The 22,456-nt window shown below is 47.4% G+C and overlaps 1 protein-coding gene across 1 annotated transcript in view; it reads right to left on the bottom strand.

Moving 5' to 3' along the window:
* The window catches only part of Igsf5 (immunoglobulin superfamily member 5), a 47,816-nt gene extending 25,675 nt beyond the window's left edge, over positions 1–22,141 (bottom strand). The window contains exons 1-4 of the mRNA XM_052158426.1: positions 21,986–22,141; positions 19,687–19,764; positions 11,846–12,163; positions 6,779–7,078 (exon numbers count right to left, since the gene is read on the bottom strand). Of these exons, the coding sequence (XP_052014386.1) occupies positions 6,779–7,078; positions 11,846–12,163; positions 19,687–19,744 (676 nt within the window). The 5' untranslated portion in view covers positions 19,745–19,764; positions 21,986–22,141. The remainder of the gene's footprint in view (positions 1–6,778; positions 7,079–11,845; positions 12,164–19,686; positions 19,765–21,985) is intronic.
* Positions 22,142–22,456: the final 315 nt, after the last annotated feature.

Raw genomic sequence — 22,456 nt, forward strand, 5'->3', positions numbered from 1 at the left:
TGGATGGATGGATGTGGATAGATAGATGATGGGTGGGTAGATGGATAGATGGATGGATGATAGATACATGGATGATGGATGGATGATGGATGGATGATGGATGGATAGATAGTCAAATGGATGAATTGATAGATGGATGATGGGTGATGGAATGTTGGATGGATAAATGGATAGATGATGGATGGATGTATAAATGATGTATGGATGATGGATGAATGATGAATGGTAGATGATGGATAGATGGATGGAGGATGGATAGATGGATGGATGGATGGATGGATGGATGACAGATGGATGGAGGATGGATGGGTGGATAGATGAATGGATGGATGGATGGATGGATGGATGACTAAAACAGATGAGTTCTTATTTGCCTCCTGCACTAGGCAGTCAATTATACAGAAACAGGCTTAGGTCTCTTCTTTCTCCCAATACTTAGCTATCTAGAGAAGAACTGAAGGATGCAGGAAGCCCAAACTAGTTTTCTAATAACATCTGTTGCCACCTCTCCCAACATCTTCCTGAAATAAGATGAGAGAGAATGTGCCCTGCCCAACGTGAAGAACTACAGTTTGCATGTAACTAAGGAATGCTGAGAGCAGGAGGAATAGTCTTCTTCAGGGAAGAGCACTCAGATTGAATATCCAAAACCAGATAGTCAGCCCTGTGAGCATATAAGTAACATACAAGAACACATGAGTAAGATTATTCAAACTGAGAAGGTTGTAGTTATATATTTAGGAATACATATATACATATATATATATACATATATATGTGTGTATGTATGTATGTATGTCATGGCAACTAAAGAAAAAGAGGCCATGATTTTGAAAGAGAGCAAGAGGGAATATATGGGTGGATTTGGGTAGAGAAAATGACAGAATTATAATCTCAAAAGAAATATAAGAAATGGTGATGATAGAGGGGACAGGATTGTGCTTTTTTCATATCATACCACCCCAATCCCAAGCTGGGGAGCTGTCACAAGGCAATCCTCACAGTCAGATGCACAATCCTGAGCATCACTAGTGATGCCTGCAGAGCAATCAGATCCAAAGCCTGCTCCAGTGAGGCAGAGCCAAGCTGTCTGCAAAGGCACCCCAGATGTTCCAAATGCACGTGACTGGTGAGCCACAGTCCGGTGATATTATTCAGGCCACTTTGCCCCTTTATGGTATATGTCCACGCTTCCCTTCCCAGGAACACAGCTACAAGATTATGAAGGCCAGAGCTATGTTCTTGACTCCCACAGTTCAATTGAAAAGCAGACCTCTGTGTCAAAGTCTCTCAACTGCCAGAGTTTTGGGCTTCCCACACGAGGAACTAGTCACTCTGGTGGCCCCTGTTTACTTTCTGGGTTGTCTTTGGCCTCTGGCTCACTTGCAAGTCACAAGTCTTGATCTACTGGGTTACTCAGACTCAAGAAATGTGTGTGAAAGTTTCTGAGGTAGGACCCATGTTCTCACAATCACCACGGACGCCCTACATCGTTAGATTCTCTCTCTCTCCTTCTCTCTCTCTCTCTGTCTCTCTCCCTCTCTCTCTCTTCTCTTCTGTCTCTCTCTATCTCTCTGTCTCTGTCTTTCTGTCTGTCTCTCTGTCTCTGTCTGTCTCTCTGTCTGTCTCTGTCTTTCTGTTTTCTCTCTCTCTCTCTCTCTCTCTCTCTCTCTCTCTCTCTCTCTCTCTCTCTCAACACAAGGTTGCAAATGTCACAACTTTTCATGATAAGGGAGCTAGCTGGTGTTAGACACAAGGCCTGGCTCCTGATATGCGTGATGGTCTTGAATTCTCCCCATGTAGGACATGTTTATTGAGTTCTCACACATTCCCTGCCCATGGTCTTTCCTTCCCCTACATAACATTCCAACCTCTGTCAAACCAGGCTGGATCCAACAACTTCCCACCAGCTGAGTAGAGAGAGCCTGTGTTCTCCTTGAGTGTGCGTGTATTCGGGAAGGAAAGACCACCTCTTGAGGCTGATGACTGAGTCTGGAAGGGAATGGAGGCTTCATGGGTGACAAGTTACTCACTGTACTGCTCCTTAATTCATCCACTAAACCTAGCCTCCCTCAACAGCCCCACACTGAACCAGCATGCATACCCACCGCCATGGTTCCTGTTTACTTCCTCTTTGTGGTGACCATTCTCCCCTGGAAGTCCTTCCTCAGGTCCTCATGCTTAGGTGACACTTCAGCTCAAATTGCCTTTAATGCAGTCAATCATGTTTGCGGTCTTCAGCTTAGGCTACTACTGGAACTTTACAGGTGTCTTATTTTAATAATTTTTTTCATTTATCTATATGTGTGTGTGTGTGTGTGTGTGTGTGTGTATGTATCACTAGATAGATAGGCAGGCATACATATATTATATATATCGCTGGCCTCGAACTCAGAAATCCACCTGCCTCTGCCTCCCAAGTGCTGGGATTAAAGGCATACTCAACCACTACCCAGCTAGAAGAAAGTTATTTTTAGAACAAGTGCATTCACATCTGATTGAAAAACAAATAATAGTCATATTGGTAAGTCAAAAAAAAAAACCGATAATAGATAGAAAAACAGGTTCTTGGAATGGCTCATGATCCAGTCTGCTCATAGATGAGACAGATAGGGGAATGAGCCCTTGCCCTGGCTCGGCACAAGAAAGCCAGGGTTCCCAGCATGTGTCATGCTCTGCCGCAGGTCCTCTCTTTGTGGAACAATCCCTCCAGGGAGGCACCACCCAGGGCTCACCTGATATAAAAATATTTTCAGGGAGGGCATCTGGAAAGGCGTGATCCTGCTGTGTGCAGGGCAGAGGGCAAGTGACTGGGCCCTGGTTAAGGCAGGCACACTCCACCGGAGCAACCCACCGTGACAGCGAACAGGGGAGGTTAGTTCCAGGTTTCAAGCTCAAGCCTTTGTCCCCTAAGCTCTTCCCACCACGCATGCTCCATGATGCCACGTGACTGACTTTACTGAGTATTTGGGGACTGTTCTTTTCCCATCTCTAAGCTCTTCCCACCAGTGCTCCTTTGTTCCACGTGACTGGCTTTACTGGGTGCTTAGGGACTGTCCTTTCACCATCTCTGAAAGAAAGAATCCTTTTCCCAAATGTTCTGAAAAGGAGTTAGCAGAGCTCTAAAGGTGTTGCACAGAATTCCTCAAAATTGGCTACACTGCCATAAAATACCCATCCCCCATCCCACCCTCCACCCCACCCCCGTGTACAAAGCCTATGTCTATAACAACCAGAGAGGACATGGGTGTTTGAGCCTCTAACATAAGCTCACCCTTCTGCTCTGCATGCTCTGGGGCACGGATCACACTGAGGGATTGTCTTAGACATTTCAATATACTTCTCCCAAGATCAACAGCTCTGGAGGCGGGTACTGAAGCTATTTCAGCTTCACAGATGACAGAGAGGTTAAGTAACAGAGCTAGAGAGCAGATGCACTATCCCATCTAAGGTCTGCTGAGACTGTGGAACCTGACCAGCTAAAGTACATTAAATTTTTAGTTAACTGCTCTTTTTTTAAACTTTGTTATTTGGAAACTTCAAGTCAGAAATACCACATTGCATGAAAACTAATCAAATGAAGAGCTTATGGAAAGGGCTAGTCCACAGCAGAGGTGTTCAAGATCCTCCAAGGAATGGCTCAATTCATTGCCTGCCCATTTCACATGCAGAAAAACTGAGCCTGGGAAGTCAGTGATATGCCCAGGCTCCTGTCATCAGGGAGGCCATGTGGAAATGAAGGTCTGAGCGAGAGGGCTGCTCCTCAACCCAGGGAGCATCTACGATTGCCAGCGGTCACCAGAAACAACAAAGGACACAGAAAGGATTCTCTCCTATCACCCCTGCTCAGAAGAAAGCTACCCTGCTCACTGCGACCTCAGAGTGGACACAGGATCAGACTCACCACCTTCTCTGTCCCTGACCTTGTCACATCTTATGTAAATGAACTGTGATCACACCCTACAAGATGCTCATGTGCCCTAGAAATGCAGCCTCTTGACCACCACTTCACAAGCTACACAGGAGGGGAACCAACACAAGGGGACCCTCAGAAGGAGACAGGGGCCATGCTGAGAACATGAAGATTTCTCTGTTGGGTATGACAGGGTGTTGAGTAGCTGTTTCCTCCGAGTGGAATAGTCCCTCTTAAAGGCAGCGAGGAGATCATATACTCAGGAAGGCGGGGAAAGCTGTAAAGCTCTTCACAGAGGTCCTTCACAAAGGCCAAGAAGCTGCAAGAACTGTGGGCAGGCTCTTTGGTGGAACTGCCTGCAGCTTGTGCAGGGAGATGCAAGGACATGGCGGCCTTGCTTCATCAAGCTGCACTCTTGAGCCATGTGCATCTCCTGCTCCTGTACACCTGTGCTCCTGTAACTAACCCCAGAAAACACCTTGGTTCACCCAAGTTTGCTCGAGTAAAGTAAGTTTTTTGGTGTGTCACCCATGCTCTACCTTGCAGGAGTAGGCATTCATTCACATCTCTTCCATATACACAACAAAAGGGCTGTGTTTTCTAATGTTCTGCAGTCTGCCACCCACAGGTGTGTGATTTCAGTAACTATGATGGTTTGTATATGCTCAGCCCAGGGAATGGCACTACTAAAAGTTGTAGCCCTGTTGGAGTACATGTGTCACTATGAGCATGGGCTTTAAGACCCTCATCCTAGCTGCCTGGAAGCCAGTATTCTGCTAGCAGCCTTCTGAAGATGTAGAACTCTCAGCTCCTCCTGTACCATGCCTGCCTGGATGCTGCCATGTTCCCACCTTGATGATAATGGACTGAACCTCTAAGCCTGTAAGCCAGCCCCAGTTAAATACTGTCCTTATAAGAGTTGCCTTTGTCTTGGTATCTGTGCACAGCAGTAAAACCCTAACTAAGACAGTAACTGAGAAAACTGGGCTTTCTATAACTGAGAAACCAGCTGTGAAAACAAGCGGTGGCCTCCCATGCACCTTTCTTCGGAGGAGTTTTGATCTCTAGGGCAGCACACACTAAGTAGCCTGAGTCCATTACACTTCCTAAGTTCACCAAGGAATCAAAATAATTCCCCAGCCTTGTGGGTGCAGAACTGAGGTTCCCCGCCCTGAGGAAGTTTGGCAACTCTTGAGGGTGGTTCACCTGTTTACTCTCTGTGAACATGACCCAGCTCCTCTAGCTCCACAGCTAAATGAGGTCTACAACTAAAATAAAAACACAACAGGCATGGAGACAGATACCAGCTGCTCTGATCTTGATGAATAATTTAAAAACAAAGTACCCTTTGGCAAGTGAGTCCAATAAAGCAAGGTTCCTTGCTGCCTACCTGCAGGGTCTTCCTTCCCAGCCCCCTGGCCTGCAGCTGCTGTGATTAACGTGTCATCCAAGCTAAGGAAGAATTCACTGATAGGGGTGAAGTAGCCTTGCCTTCTGCTTTCCCCTTCAGAAGAAAAAGAAGGCAGAGAGCTAATCTGTAAGATTCATGTGCAGAAGGGGCCATCCAGGCAGAGCTCTGGGCTACCCTATGTTCTTGGTGAAAAAGTTAGGTTTTCCACAGTCAGTTCTGGGCTACTTGGAGCCAACAGAATTTTGGCAACAGAATTCCAATCTTTCTGTCAAAGCCTGGACCAGACTACATTGTCTCTAGATCGCTTATAGGAGAGCTGGGTTTGGCAGGGGTGATGCAAGTAAATCTGGAGTATCTGATTGAGCAAGAGCCCAAAAGCTGATAGTGAAGTGTCAGAAGGGCACTTGAGGGGGCAGGAAACACTGGACCAAGCTGAGTCTCAAGAAGAAGTATGGATTATAATAGAATAAAATTGAATTTACACAAGACAGACAGACAGACAGACAGACAGACAGAAAGACAGACATATGGAGATTTGGACAGACACAAGCACAGGAAAGCCATGTCAGAATAAAGGTTTGAGTCAGGGGCTATTACTACAAGCCAAGGAATATCAAAACAAGAAAAGGAGATGGAGAGACTCCTGTGCTCCATCCAGATTTCCCTTCCTCTTCTGTCAGATGAGGGGTTTATTGTGAGTCTCCAAGGATGGAGTAACTGGGGTTATAGATAGTGACAGATTCTTTATCTGGTACATATGAGGCCCTGGGCTCATCCCAACATTGTCTCTTTCTACACACACACACACACACACACAATCTTCATGTTTTATCATATGACCCCTGTACCCTGAGACCTCTAACCATGTCAACTCAGAGCTTGCAAGTGCCACAGAACCCTTTAATGCACAAGGTTAGAGTTTCTGCTATGTCACAGTAGATTCCCTTGAAAGACAAAAACTTTAAAATCTTGCTACCTATCCAAGTTAGATAATGTGAGGTGGTTTTGGTTTTTTGAGACAGGATCTCACTTTGTAGCCCAGGCTTCCCTGGAACTCACTACATAGCCCAGATTGGCCTCAAATCTCAGCTATCCTACTGCCTCAGCTCCCAGGTGCTAGAATTATAAGCATGTACCAATACATTCAGCTTTATTTTTGAAAAATATTAAGTCAAGTATTTATCTCTGAACCTGCTACCTTCTTATCTAAGTAGTGGACATGGCTTCTCAATGGTTCATTTGCAATTAGGGAAAAAGAACTCTCAAGAAGCAATTGTAAGAGCATGTGAGATCATAGAAACACAGAGCCCACAGCTCCAGATGTGCCTCGTCACTGCCTCCACCCAACGTAAAGGTGATTTTCCAGGTTGATAATGTACATTGACCAGGATTTGCCCCTCCTATGAACTCAGAATGGTCACTCCATAGCTTTCAGGATGGCGAGGCTCACTTACCAGATAAAGACTGAACCACAGTCAGGTTGACAGTTAAGGACTTGCTGTCCTGCAAGTCCTTCAGCTCTGCCACACAAGTCAAGGTCCCGCTGCCCAGCGGTGTGAGATCTAGGACACTGAAGATGCTTGTAAAGTTGCCCGGATCCGGAAAGGAATAGTAACTTGAATGGCTTACAGGAACCTCAACCTCCCAGGAGATATCCGGGAGTGGGGTCCAGCCCAGGGCAGAGCAAGTCACACTACAGGGTTCACCCTCAGTGACTATAAGGTTGTTGCTAGGAATGTTCAGGGTCCCCATGACTAAAGAGAAGAGAGAAATAAGCTAAAGAATGAAAGCTGTCTGATTTTTCCCAATTTTAGCTTCAAATTACATTTCATAAGACTTTCTTCCCAGGCCTGAGGAAGGCTGTGTCTCTCCCAGGAAACCAAGGTTCAGGCTTTATCGGCCATATCTTTATGTACCTGCTGGGCTCTTACAAGAAGGTAAGGTGGCTCCCAATAATAATGGAGAAATAAAAGCCGAGGACCACTGGCCTTAGCTACAGGATTCTCTTAGGCAGTCCTGGAAACTGAGGCAAAGAAGGAAATCTATATTCTTTTCCCAGAGACTCACAAAAAGCAAATCTCTCCCCTTAATTTGGGACAATCGCCTTCATTTTACAATTTTGGGTCATAAGCTGTTTTTTTTTGTTGTTGTTGTTGTTTGTTTGTTTGGCATTTTAAGACAAAGTCTCATGTAGCCCAGGCTAGCCTCATACATCCCTGAGAGTTGGCTTTGACCTACAGATTCTCTTGCCTCCACCTCCTAAAGTCAGGGAAGACAGACACATGCCACCTGACCCAGCAGGAAACTTTAAACATTAACTGCCTTGGATATTCCTTTAAAATGTTTCTATCACATCAAAATGTGATGTTTAAATCACATCAAAATCAAATTCATTATACACTGAATTAACCCAATTAAGTTTTGGAATTGTTGACTTAGATCAGTATTTTCTTAAAGAACCCACCTGCCCCTGGCAGCAGGCACACTGCAAAGAATTCATCTGAAAATGATGTTTACGTGTGCTGACATGACCAGCCTGAAGGTTGGCCCCAGCAAAGACACAGCCTCAGTGACATACATACATATTCATTCAAATGTTCAAACTCGAACATGCTACAAGGCACATCCCCCGGCCGTTTGGTATAATGGAAAGAACACTGGACTAAGACTCGGAAACCCTGCTCTCATTCATGACTCTGTAGCATCATTTAGAGCAAACCACTGAAATCTGGGGGTCTTGGAGCCCTCCACCTCTGCACTCCCCATCTCTTAAGGGGATAGTTTGACTAGGATACATGATCTTCAAACACTTTGGTTTCAATTCCTTTTTGAAAGTCACTGGAGACTCCAAAAGAGCTTCCTTTGTGTCAGCAGTAACTACCTAAATTATTCCGAGATATTTACTTAAAACTAACCCTCATAACTCATTATACATTGATGTAAATGAATGCATTGCCGCTAAGCTGTATTTTTTAAAACTAATAAAATTAAATAAATCAAGTGGCAATGTTTATCTATGCAAATCTCTCTTATGTTCCGCTAGATTCTCAAGTCAGTAGGTTCATTCATATGTTACAGGGTTGCTTTGTTTGTGGAGAGCAGGAAGAAAACAAATCTGACTTCCCACAGAAGCGCAGCTGAAACTGTAGAGTGTTCAATGGCCTTTTTAAGTAACCATGGGTATTCTTTGACGCCGTGCCAAAAGCAAAACCAGGAATTTTCCCTTGGAGGTGAGCTCAGGAGGTTACCTGAAACTTTAAACCACTGTGAGAGTTTTCTCTCTCCTTCTAGACCATGGCAGTTGGGTGGATTTTTGCCTGAGTGTGTGAGTGTGTGTGTGTGTGTGTGTGTGTGTGATCATTATGCTCAGTCTTGTGGATAACACTAGCCTCTAAATGAGAAGACCTCGCCAATGTGCAGCACACTGCGCTCCTGCATACTCAGGAGGCTGGAAATGGAAAAGAGTCCCTAGCATGTTAGCATTGTCTTAGGTCATTATCAGAAGGCACGCCCTGGAGTGGGGGAGGGCCAGAGTCGGTGTACCTTCCATGCCCCTCCACTCTCAAATGTTACACTTCCTGGATGCTACTTAGAAGAGGAAAGGTGTCTGTGCAAACTTTAAACACTCCTGTAAATGGGTCAATGAGAGGAGAAGGGGTTGGCTTGAATCTGAAGGGCTTATGTTTTACTTGATCATTATTTTGCCAACTGTTCTTTTGATGAAGAGGAGGTTTAAAATAGAGGATAATGGAGGCCTCCAGATACATGTGCATGCGCACACACTCGTGTGTGTGTGTGTGTGTGTGTGTGTGTGTGTGTGTGTGTGTGTGTCTGTGTGTGTGTGTGCACGTGCATGTGTGTTTGTAAGACTATGTGTATATGTTTGTAAGTGTGTGTATATTTTTGTGTGTGTATAAATGTGTATACATATGTGTGTGTGCTCACACACTCATATGTATGTGTGTGTGCATGCATGTGTATTTGTAAGACTATGTATATATGTATGTGTTTGTAAGTGTGTGTATATTTTTGTGTGTGTGCATGCATGTGTGTTTGTAAGATTACATATATATGTGTGTGTTTGTAAGTGTGTGTATATTTTTGTGTGTGTATAAATGTGTATACATATGTGTGTGTGCTCACACACATACATATGTATGTATGTGTGTGTGTGTGTGTGTGTGTGTGCTCACATGCTCATGGGGGGGGGGGGGCTGCATGTGTAACCAGAGGCCAACATTAGGTATCTTCCTTAATCATTCTCCATTTTATTTTTCAGACAGAATCTCCCACTGAGCTTGAAGTTCATCAATCTGATGAGTCTGTCTATCCAGCTAGCCCCAAGGACCCACCTGTCTCCGCCAGCAGGGACTACAGCATGCACTACCACACCCAGATTTCCCATGTGGGTCCTGGGGGAATCAAACCCAGGCTCTCAGGCTTGCATAGCAAGCACTTCACAACTGAGCCAGTCCTCTTCCAGCCATCTCTGGGTCATAAGTACCTCAAATAATATGCCTTTTCCATGAATTTAAAAACTGTTTATAAGGTAATTTCTCTGAGCCAGGACAGGCTTTCTACCAACCCCACCCCCACCCTGTGCTACAACAGCCCTGGGAGTAGAGATCCTGAGCCCAGAGCCACTTACTTGGTCAAGTCCATGCAATTCTAAGCAACAAAGACAGAATGGGAATGCAGGCAACCGGGTTCCCAAGCTGTATTTCTAACCACGAGACTGCTCTGAATGTCCAGCTGAATGTAAAACAAGCTAAACTGGACAATGCCTTGGAGTCCTCGGTGGTTTCATTGCCTGATCCCCACAGCAAAAGTGTGGAGGTGAGAGAAGCCTCATCCCCACGTGACAGAGGGGAGGGAGGGGCCAATGCAGGGAGTCACTGGTTGACAGCTGATAAAGGAAAGCCTGAACTCTGAACTCGTGTCTTTAATTCTGCCCTGTGTTCTTTCCATTATAACTGAATTATATCAGAGAACCTGGGCATGCAAACTAGGCTAAGATTTCTAAATAACCCCATAAAAATCACAACTTAAAAAAATGATAATTAATTACAAATTAATTATACCACACACACAAAAAAGATACCCCAAAGTAAAGAACCACCAACTTAATTCAATTTCCAAAGTAAAATAAAAAAATATTATTTTAAATACATATACAAATACATAGACATGCTTTTATACCAAATATTATTACATTTGATTTGACAGAATCTGGGATTTCACTGAAGCGAGGAAATAAGTAGATATATGAAATAATCTTAAAGACACATCATGTTCTCATGAGACTTGCTGCCATAGAAACGAGAACTCTAGAGAACTGGGAACAAAGTCTCTGGATAGAGATCCCAAGGACCTGGGTTAGGATCTACTAGTCACAGCCTCTGTCAATAACATCAGTTCACTTTCAAAAAGCATCAAGGGGGCCGGGCAGTGGTGGCGCATGCCTTTAATCCCAGCACTTGGGAGGCAGAGGCAGGCAGATTTCTGAGTTCAAGGTCAGCCTGGTCTATAAAGTGAGTTCCAGGACAGCCAGGGCTATACAGAGAAACCCTGTCTTGAAACACCAAAAAAAAAAAAAAAAGTGTCACGGGGTATTGATTTGGGTACAACTATCTAAAGCCTCATAAAGTGCATCCATTTACCTTTATCATTGTGTGATGATCTTCTAAAGATCAAATTATTTTCACAAATGAAAATAAGTTATGGTAGAATAGCCTAGTGGTCTACCCTTCTCTCTCAAATACATGATGTACTTGGAGAACACACACCTTTGACTGTGCTATGGTCACTGGGACAAAAATAGATCAGAGAAACTCGAGGAGAGAAGATAGCTACAAAGTATAAGCAGGTTGTGCAAAACCCTAGAGAAGGGGCCATGACCGCCAACTGTTCAAATTAGAGTTGGGGAAGGGGCGTACAAGAACATGGAAAACTCCAGGAGATGATTCCAGAAGAGCAATTAGACACCAGAACAGATTAGATGGGGAACTGATAAGCCCATCTCAAAGGGGAGAGGGGAGGGAAGGAATGGGTTAAACAAAAAAGCCTAACAGGAAAGGAGAGAGGGAGGGAAGACAGAAGAAAGGAAGGGAGGGAGGAAGGGAGGAAGGGAGTGGGACAGAATAGAGGGAGGGAGAGAGGGAAGGAGGGGAATAGAAGAAAGAGGGAGAAGAGAAGGAAGGGAGGGAGGGAGAGAGACATAAAGCCAGCATTAGCTCAGAATACTCAGAATAATGGAATCTACACTGTGAGAAAGAAGAGATGGAGAATATTCCTGGGCAAGAGCCATCCAGTGACCTGCAGCCAACCACCCAGAATGCACTGTGGGGCAGAGATTTTTCTCTCTAGAGAAGAAACCCAGTTGGCAACACAGTAACAAATATGCACAAAGCAGTGGTCAGTTTGGAATTACAGCAAGCACCACAAAACCTAAAGGTGGTCCCCAAGTATCACCGCACAGCTGTGAGCCTCAGAAGGCCCTGGCAACCCTCCAGCTGACTCACCTTGCACTGAGAGGAAGGCAGATCCAAACACATTGCTGTTCTGCAGGCTGCATCGCACGACTCCCGAGTCACTGGGCTGCACATCAAGGATGATCATCTCAGAGATGAAGCTGTCAGTCCGGTTGTAACTCTCAGAGATGAAGCGGTCGTTGGTGATGATGGGTTCCTGGGAGGTGAGACTCAGCACTACCACTTCATTGAGAGTCCACATGATAAGCTTCCAGCCGTGAGTCACAGTGCAGTTGAAGCGAGCCTCTGAGCCCTGTAGGACTGTTACATTCTGAGGGCCTTCTATGATCTGATAACTGGATCCAGAAGCTAGGATGCAATCAATGTTTCGGGGCAGTAAATGAATTAGCTGACACAAATCAACGATGTCTTTTAACTCTCTGTTTGCCAGTTATCATGCTCTAAGTGACCATCTGGAAGGCTCAGCCTCTCAGCTTTATTGTTCCTAAGGCCAGGGACCAGGACTTCTGGTAGACACATGGCCAAGGCAAGCCTCCTCCCACTTTCCTCTAGATGTGCAGCACCCACTTGAACACCATTCTCTAAGAGGCTCACGGTCACCAAAGCCACAGGATGTGGCATTTAAAAGTAGAGTTATTGCAGATAAACTCTGTCAAGGATCCTAATATGAAGCCGTCCTGGATGTAGAATGGACCTCAAGTCCAATCCCAGATGTCTCTATAAGACAAAGGCAGAGGAGGGGAAGACTAGAGTCTCCGTCACAGACTCCAAAGGCAACCAATGTTGTCCACAGGACACATGAGACTTACAGCCACATCAGTAGAATTGAAACACAAATTCAGACTTGCCACCCTGAATACAGACTCTTCCCCAACTCTTGTCACTTAGAAGTCCCACTGAAAGAGCATATGCCCTGGTTTCTTCTGAATCCAGTCATCAGATCATAGAAGACCCTCAGAATGTAACAGTCCTACAAGGCTCAGAGGCTCGCTTCAACTGCACTGTGACTCATGGCCTGACTGACTAACCCACCAGTCAGGATACTTCCATTACCTTTTGGTGTTATATGATTCCTATGGGTCAACACACTAGCCCTCTGTGTATACTGAGGAACTCCTAATAACACCAGCTTTCCCCTTCTCCAAATGTGAGGCAGATCCTAAACGGAACTTAGCTGAGCCCTGAACATCTCCAGGCAAGAGCCAGACAGTGACCTGCAGCCAAACATCAGTACCTCATGATCACCCAGAATGCATTGCGGGGCAGAGTTTCCTTCTCCATGATGGAGAGAAGAGTTACACACACACACTAGGACCAGAAGTGAGAGCGGTCCTGGGAAGACAAAAAGAAGTAGAGCTAGGAGAAGGCTCCTCAACTAATTCAGTGGTTGAGTGCATACCACCCAGGGAATGACAGAAAGAAGAAAGAAAATGGGTTCCTAACACCCACTGCAGTGTGGATCTTCTCTGTAGCCACCAGGCCAAGTCTCACTGATCCACACCCATCTTGATATTCAGCTATAAAACAAACAAAAGGTCTCAAGAAAGAAAGGAAAAACAAAACAAAACAACAACTAGAAATGACTCTGTCTTTACTTTCCAATGCCCTGACGAAACACTGACCAAAAAACAACTTGGAGATGGAAGGGTTTATTTCACATTCCAGGGTTAAGGGAAGCCAGGGCAGGAGCCTGGAGGCAAGAACTGATGCAGAGGCCATGGAAAGACACTATTGACTGGCTCACTCCCCATGGCTTGCTCAACCTGCTTTCTTATACCAAGTAGGACCACCTGCCTAGAGGCTGCTCTGACCACAGTAAACTGGGTCTTCCCATGTTAATCATTAATCAAGACAATGCCCTACAGACTTGCCTATGGGCCAATCAGTGGGGGGGGAGGCATTTTCTCAGTTGAGGTTCCCACTTCCAAGATGACTCTGGGTAGTGCCAAGTACACAAAACTCAATCAGGTCAGACACCAAGTAAACTACAGACACTGGGTCAACTCTAGTCACAAACCTGGAGCCACACTGAGGAAAACAGACTAACTTACACGCCACAGGAAAGAGAAAATGCTAGCTTCTATACACACTGTCCCAAGTATGGAATTAGTAACCACCACATAGAGCCTGTAAGGCTCACAGAATGGGGTAGGTAAGAGCCACAGAGCCTGCAAGGTTGGAAGGTAGTGTGCGTGTGTGCACCTTATCTCACTCCAAAGACAATCTGCAAAGATGTCACCCATGCATACCCCCCCCCCAGGGACTGAGGAGCCACAGGACACTCACAGGCCATGCTGACCCAGCCTTATACGTAAGGTGGACAGGTATGAATAAAACCAGGAGGAGCCTAGGCCATGGGGGAAATTCTTTTGAGTTTGTTGCTACCTGGTTTTGCTGCTGTTTTTTTTTTTTTAGAATTATTTATTTATTTATTTATGTATATGAGTATACCATCCCTGTCTTCAGACACAACAGAAGAGAGCATCAGACCCCATTACAGATGGTTGTAAGCCACCATGTGGTTGCTGGGAATTGAACTCAGGACCTCTGGAAGAATAGTCAGTGCTCTTAACCACTAAGCCATCTCTCTAGTCCCCACTGCTGTCATTTTTAATTTTGGTTTTGGTTTGTTTTGAGATGGGATTTCATGTCTCCCCAGCTGGCCTTCCATTTTCAACACAGCCAAGGATGACCTTGAACTTCTGACCCTCTTGCCTGCAGTTCCTGAGTGCCAGAATTACAAGCAGGAGCCACCATGTCTGAATATTCAGTGTTGGGGAACATACCTGGGGCCCTGTGCATGCTGGGAAAGCATGTTACCACCTGACCTCCAATGAAGCAGGTGACAACAGCCTTAAGCACAGTTCCTGTGAGCACAGCCCCCTCTGGATCCACCAATTGCCCTCAGCTGCACCTGTGACAAGGGACATGTGGCCATAGCACTTCCTCCTCCTCTGTGATTCATCAGTGTTGAGGCCCTGAGTGGCCTCACCCCACACAAACCAAACATTAGAAAACACTTGCAGATAAGACCTGCACTCGGCCACATACCTCAGCTCTCACCTCCCTCACCTCTCCTCTCTCTTTTCCTGGATTGCAAAGCTTTACAACAGAACAGAAAAATCGGGGTCTGCCCTACCTGAACGCCGTCTGCAGGTGTCCCTCAAGAAACCTCGGGTGTGTGCTGCCTGCAAGATTCCTTGAGGAGTTTCTTTTCCTAGAAGGTTTGCGGCATCCACACCTTCACCTGACAGAGCCGAGCTTCTCACATGATCTTCGGAGTATCTGTAACTGTCTGTCCCCTCTAAACTTGAGCAGGACCTGGGCTTCTCAAATGCTCTGCAGAGTGTCTGTAACTCCCCATTCTAACATTAATGTCATTTAAACCACTCTTGTGGAACTAGGGGTCAGCCATCCTTGGCACCTCTTGCTGATACTCCGAAATCATTATTGAGCTGAGAATGTGGCTCGGTCAGAAAAGTGCTTGTTATGCAAGCATGAGGATTTGAGTTTGACCGCCCCCCCAGAACTCACATAGAAAAGCTGGGCTTCATGGTACACATTTGTAATTCCAGCATAGAGGCTCACTGGCAAGGCAGCCTAGCCAAAGCAGCAAGTTCCAAGGAAAAGTGAGATATCCTCTCTCCAAAATAAGGTGGCTAACATCCTAAAAAATAACCTAAAGAATGATCCCAGTATGACCCCTGACATCCACATGCATGTGTGCGCATGCACACACACACACACACACACACACACAGGAGAAACAATCTCCTTGACATAAGAAAGTTCACGGTCCTACACCAATCACCTCTCCATTTTCCTAGTGCAGTGTGGCTTCACACTCCATCCTGACATCACTGCTACATCTGCAGACCCCACACTCTTCCTCTTACTCAGCCGTCCTAGTGAATGGGAGAGCAGGCTAGACATGTGGCTAAAGACCAGGAAGAAATAGAGGATGGAGAGCAGAGGGCAGAGAGGACTGCCTTGATGATAGGCCCTCAGAGGAGAGTATGAGTCAACCACTGGAACCCACTGAAGAAAAGCGGAAGGAGGAGGAGGTCCTGAGAGAAACTCCCAAGCAGGTCTGAACTGGCTGCTGAGCTCCTGGGATGATACAGAAAAAGCCAGTGTCACACCAGCTGCACCCAATAATCTTTTCTGCACATGCACCCAAGGAGAGCATCTTAATAGGCACCTGACTGTGTCCCTCCCCACCTCCAAACTCCTGACCTAAGAGTCCCATCACTTCATATAGAGCAGAGAGTCTTCACAGGACTATACTCTAACACCAAACTGCCCCACAGCAACTCTCTCTCCATCTCCTGTTTGTTCTAACTCCACCCTTGAGGCATTCAACGAACCTTCTTAAGGTACCAAATTTATCAAGTCTTTCAGGGCTTGGAATCCAGTCTCGCTTGCCCCTGGAGTCCTGGCTAGTCGTCTGCCCTGGACCACACCTTTCCAGACCATCCTGTTTATTCTGAACTGTCCTACCACAGTCTTTCCACTATGAAGCTTCTTCCAAGCAACTGTCACAGCGGTGATTTTTGTTATTGTTGCTTTTGTTCTCGATGCCTGTTTGCCCTACTAGACTCTAAGCTCTAGGACCTATGTCTCAACTATGTGGCACATAACAGGTTCAGTGAATATTTACTGAGAAAATAAATGAGGTAATCAAGATCTGTGTAAGCCATGATACTATGGGCAAAGTAGGGAGGAGAAAGGAGGGGATGAGAGAAGAAGGGAAAAGAAGGGTGAGAGAAGGGGAGGAAGAGTCTTGGAAGAGCCCTGAGGGTATCTGGACACTTCCTCAGGCTACAGAGCTAAGTCTACCAGACTCAACTAGCCATAAGACTTTCCTAGATGAAACACGTAAGGGGTCCAGCATCCATTGCAAATTCTCCCTGGGGACTCTAAAACCAGCCCATAATATTGGCCCTCCTGCTGCAGTCATCTTAAACCTCAAACCAGATCTATGTTGGCCCAAGCCAATACTTAAGGCCCAACATCCATAAATAAGTAAATATAAATGGATATATATGATTATATATTTCTGACATATATTCAGAAACATATTGTACATATTTTATACATTATATATATTTTATATTCTAGTATATACATATATATATATATATATATATATATACACACACACACACACACACAATAAGAAATACATATTTCTTATTTGACATCTGAAGCTGAGCACACAGACTCTAAGGATTTTGAGACCTCCAGAATCAGCTCAGACCATCCTACTTGGATGGGGTGTGGGGATGGAGGGTGGAGTCCACCCCAGCTGATGCCCTGAAGGTCTCCTGGTAACAAAGCTATGCTAAGGCTCAGAGAATACACACATACACATACACACACACACACACACACACACAACTTTTTTAAAAAAGCTAATCCCACGGTTGATTCAATTCTCTCCAGTCTTTAAAAGACTTTTGTAACCTCCACGTGTACCTAAAACATGGGTTAAGGTGGCCTGTTAGCCTCTGGCTCAGTCTCTAGACTGTTCTGCCCCAGATCTGGTTTTCCTCTCCATTCTGCTGTGAACCCCTCCAGGCTGCTCCTCACTGTGTGCTGTTAGAGGGCTCCTCACACCTTTGCCTCTGAAGTCCTCAGCCAGGAGCACCTAGGCTTCACACCCAGAGGTGGACTCTCACCAGCCTGCCCACCTGACGCCGCTGACTCCCACTGAACTTCACTCAGGTTCACTTCAGTGAACACGGTCCCAAGCAGGCTTTTAAAGCTCCGTGTCCACCGATCCAGAATGGAGCCCACAAATTCCTGCAGCCCAAACAATCATGACCGCCCATGCTGCTTGTAGAACCATGGGCATCTGGGGAGGAGGGAGACAGCTGGAACTTTTCACTGGGAATCTTATCTCCAGGTCGACCACAAGGATGATTCAGTTTGTGACAAGTTGTCCAGGGTACCCTGCAAATGTCTGTGCATCAGTTCTGACCTTCTATTATAGCATATCTTCATGTTGCCATCACAGGAGACACAGAGAAATAAGAAGCCAGATGCAGTAGGCAAGCAGTCAAGACCTAACTAATCCCAAGCGGAGCACACGGACTCTAGGGATTTTGAGACCTCCACAGTCAGCTCAGCCCATCCTACTTGGATCCGCTGGAGTCTACCCCAGCTGATGCCCCAAAGACTCCTGGTGACAAGCTGTGGTGAGGCTCAGAGAATTTCCATATTCTTGGAAGGCTTGGGGATCCCACCCTAGATATCACAAGAGTCAAGAAGGCTTCCAGACAGAGGAGACACCTGAGCCAGCTTTTCCTTGAGAGAAACAGTGATTGAAGAGGTGAGAAGCAAATGGGAAAGATGTCTCAGTAACTGAAACAATTCACACGACAACCTCAGGGACCTAATGGGGTAAGCCTAGAGAATCTAATGGGGTAAGCCTAGAGAATCTAATGGGGTAAGCCTAGAGAAAGCCCTTAAGGGGACCATGTAGAGGTCAGAGGTAGAAGGTCCCAAGGGCAGAGTTACAATGGCAGGAATGGGAGCTCCAGAGGAGGCGGTGGTGAAACTGAGATGCAGGGAAGTACCTGAGGAGGACCACCTGGAGGGAGTGCCTGAGGAGGACCACCTGGAGGGAGTGCCTGAGGAGGACCACCTGGAGGGAGTGCCTGAGGAGGATCACCTGGAGGGAGTGCCTGAGGAGGACCACCTGGAGGGAGTGCCTGAGGAGGACCACCTGGAGGGAGTGCCTGAGGAGGACCACCTGGAGGGAGTGCCTGAGGAGGACCACCTGGAGGGAGTGCCTGAGGAGGACCACCTGGAGGGAGTGCCTGAGGAGGACCACCTGGAGGGAGTGCCTGAGGAGGATCACCTGGAGGGAGTGCCTGAAGAGGACCACCTGGAGGGAGTGCCTGAGGAGGATCACCTGGAGGGAGTGCCTGAGGAGGATCACCTGGAGGGAGTGCCTGAGGAGGACCACCTGGAGGGAGTGCCTGAGGAGGATCACCTGGAGGGAGTGCCTGAGGAGGACCACCTGGAGGGAGTGCCTGAGGAGGACCACCTGGAGGGAGTGCTGAGGAGAACCACCTGGAGGGAGTGCCTGAGGAGGATCACCTGGAGGGAGTGCCTGAGGAGGACCACCTGGAGGGAATGCCTGAGGAGGACCACCTGGATGGAGTGCCTGAGGAGGACCACCTGAAGGGAGTGCCTGAGGAGGACCACCTGGAGGGAGTACTTGAGGAAGACCACCTGGAGGGAGTACTTGAGGAAGACCACCTGGAGGGAGTGCCTGAGGAGGACCACCTGGAGGGAGTGCCTGAGGAGGATCACCTGGAGGGAGTGCCTGAAGAGGACCACCTGGAGGGAGTGCCTGAGGAGGATCACCTGGAGGGAGTGCCTGAGGAGGATCACCTGGAGGGAGTGCCTGAAGAGGACCACCTGGAGGGAGTGCCTGAGGAGGATCACCTGGAGGGAGTGCCTGAGGAGGACCACCTGGAGGGAGTGCCTGAGGAGGACCACCTGGAGGGAGTGCCTGAGGAGGACCACCTGGAGGGAGTGCCTGAGGAGGAACACCTGGAGGGAGTGCCTGAGGAGGAACACCTGGAGGGAGTGCCTGAGGAGGACCACCTGGAGGGAGTGCCTGAGGAAGACCACCTGGAGGGAGTGCCTGAGGAGGACCACCTGGAGGGAGTGCCTGAGGAGGACCACCTGGAGGGAGTACTTGAGGAGGACCACCTGGAGGGAGTGCCTGAGGAGGACCACCTGGAGGGAGTGCCTGAGGAGGACCACCTATAGCCTGTCCTGATGCGTCATCTGTTCATCCTTCCTCCTGCCTTGCTTTTTAAGATTGTAAACAGCCTACCCACCTACAATCCTACCTGTCAGCTCAGCCAGGATGACCAGCACAGCCAGGACATCTCTCCAGCTGCCCTCCATCTCAGCATGATCTTCCTTACCTGAAAGAAAAAGGGAGCAAGTGATATTCAGAGCCAAGGGCAGCTACCCTGCAGCTCACACACTCTAGATACTTCTGGGGCATTGCATCCTGCAGTGCTCTCTCAGAGTATGCATTTTGGGGCCCATCACAGAAGACCTGGGTGGAAAGCTGTGCTTGACACTGTTTACACAGACCTCTGGGAACTCTGATACAGCTCACTTCAGAGAATCCCTGAAGGACATGACCTGACCTTGAGCCTAGCAGTGCTCAAGCCTGGGACTCACCCTTATACCTAACTCATTCCCAGGTATCCCAGCTCAGGAAAAGGGAAGAGGGTGGGGCTTTGCCCTTTGTCTCTCTGATGCCTTCCAAACCTCAGCATGAGCACTGAACACTAACTACCCACATCCCTACTTTACAGTACTGTCCCATTGTGGGCCTGAAACACTCAACAGAACTGGAGAGTGGGCCTCCTCCATGGTCCTGGCAGCCAGGATGCTGCTGAAGTCACAGCCTTCTGAGACTGAACCCTGAGCCCAGATCCCGTCTCGCAAAGTGGCAAATAAATCATTTGCTAATTTTCAAGCTCAATTAACACAGGTTTGCAAGGAAATTGCTCCATCAGCCACCTGGAATGCCCAGGTCAGCAGGAAAGGAGGGGAAATTGAGCTGCCCGGTTCTGAAAGCCACACTCCATTTGTTGTGGGTTTTGTTTTGGTTATTTTGTTTCAGTTTTGTTTTAAGATAGGATCTTGCATAGCCCAGGCTGGACTCAAAGACACTATAGAGTAGAGGCTTGCCTGCAGCTCCTGTCCCTCCTGCCCCCATCTCCCAAGTGCTGAGATTACAGGTGTATGCTACTATTCCCAGCCTGAATGACACCTGCTTTACTGACAGCCACTCACCATTATCGAAACTACATTGGGGGGGGGGGGGTGCAAAGGTCATGAGGGCAAAGGTCATGAGGAAATGTTTCAAGCACTGATAGATGAGCAGGAACAGCTATAGCATAAGGGCACATTCCTTAACCCAGGGAGAACTCCCCTTGGGAGCTTTCTGCCTGACACCTTCACATCACTCTGTCTGTCCCATAAACCAGCTAGCTATCCCAGCTGCCCCACAGTTGTCCCAGGCCGAAAGCCGAATCCAGGGGCCAACAGTGAGACCACTGCCACAGAAAATGATACACAAGGACACAGCATCTGAGAGTGTGTGCAGCCATTAGCAACGTCAAAAAGGGATAGTTACAGCGTAGCAAAAGTCACACAAGTCGAGACCTAGGTCAGAAATCCTTAGATAATAATACCTCTGGGAGGAGGGGGCTGACCCAAACCTGAGACTCTACTTCTCATTCATTTTGCTTCGGAAAGCTTTGGATAACCTACTTTTAGTTGAAAAACTGTCATCTTTCCAAAAGTATAAGTCTTATTAAGTTTTGCTAACCTCCTACCCACTCCTCACTGGCCTGACAAGGGGGGAAAAGAACCCACTCAGAAAATCTGACATGTCTCCTCCGTAGCTTGACAGAGAGACCATGAATCTGCTGTCTCATAACTCACTCCTTGTTTCTGAGCTGCTCAGAATATTTTATACTGAGACTTCCAAAGAGTCGGAATGTGCTGTTTCAGGCAGAGCAGGGACCAAAGGCTTCTTGGGGACAGGAGGCTTGGCTGAAGTACCACTGAGCAAGGGCCTCCTCCCCTCCCAGCATTTCTGCTACACTTTGGAATCCGAAACTCTGTGCACCTGCGTTCAGCACTGCTTCCTCGCCGAGGTGTCCCTCTTCACTGGGGTCTTTTCCCTCACTAGGATCCTGACTCCTCACACAGACTGGCCTTCCGAAGTAATCTGCCCTCTCAGAATCCTCAGTGGCAACAGAGCATCCTGCTCCCCAAGAAGCTTCTCATCAGGAGAGAGGGAATTTACAAGTTTGTCTAAAGAATGAGGAGACTGCTTTTCCAGCTTCTGGATCCTGAGACCCTCCCCTGAATTCCAGCAGAACCCAAGCATATCCCCAGAACAGCTCTGTGCAAGACAAATTACTGGGATTTTTGAACCCTGAGAGCACCCTTCCTGTTTAATTTTCAACCCAGTGGAAGCTGAAAGGCAAACACTCTGTGTATTTTTGTGGAGAGCCCCACCAATGGTCTACCAAGCGCCCAGAGAGCCCGGAGTAGAAACCCACCAGACGAACACCCCTTACAGGAGAGCCTCACACTGACTGGCGTTGCCCCCCTTACCTCAGGCAGGTAAATCTCTGTATCTTGTTCACACGGGGCTTCCTGGCTTCTGACTGCTCTCTATAGAAACACGGGAACACTCTGACTGGACACTCCCCACCCGGTAACAGGAAGTTCCTTGCCAAGTGGCCCTATCCAGGCAGTGCCTAGGCTATAAACCAGGAGGTGCAGACAGGTGTAAGCGCCCCTTGCTGCAGTGACGTTCCTTCTTAACCATAAGTCAGTCCAAACACAGGAAGTCCAGGCCCAGACTAAGAAACAGAGGCGGAGCCTCCACTCTTCCTCCGCGGGGCCTTTTTCCAGTCCTTAGGGGTCAGGGCTGCCCATATCCTGGTTCAATCGCCCTTCGCCACCAGCCGGAGTCTGACAGGCTCAGTCAGTCCCGAAGACTGTGCCAAAATACCTTGGCCTGGCCATCCACCTGCCTCTAGCAGAGCCCAAGGCCTGGTGAAACCGGTTCCCTCTCCTCCA

This window comes from Apodemus sylvaticus, chromosome 15, assembly GCF_947179515.1.
Source record: "Apodemus sylvaticus chromosome 15, mApoSyl1.1, whole genome shotgun sequence".
NCBI classification, from domain to species: domain Eukaryota; kingdom Metazoa; phylum Chordata; class Mammalia; order Rodentia; family Muridae; genus Apodemus; species Apodemus sylvaticus.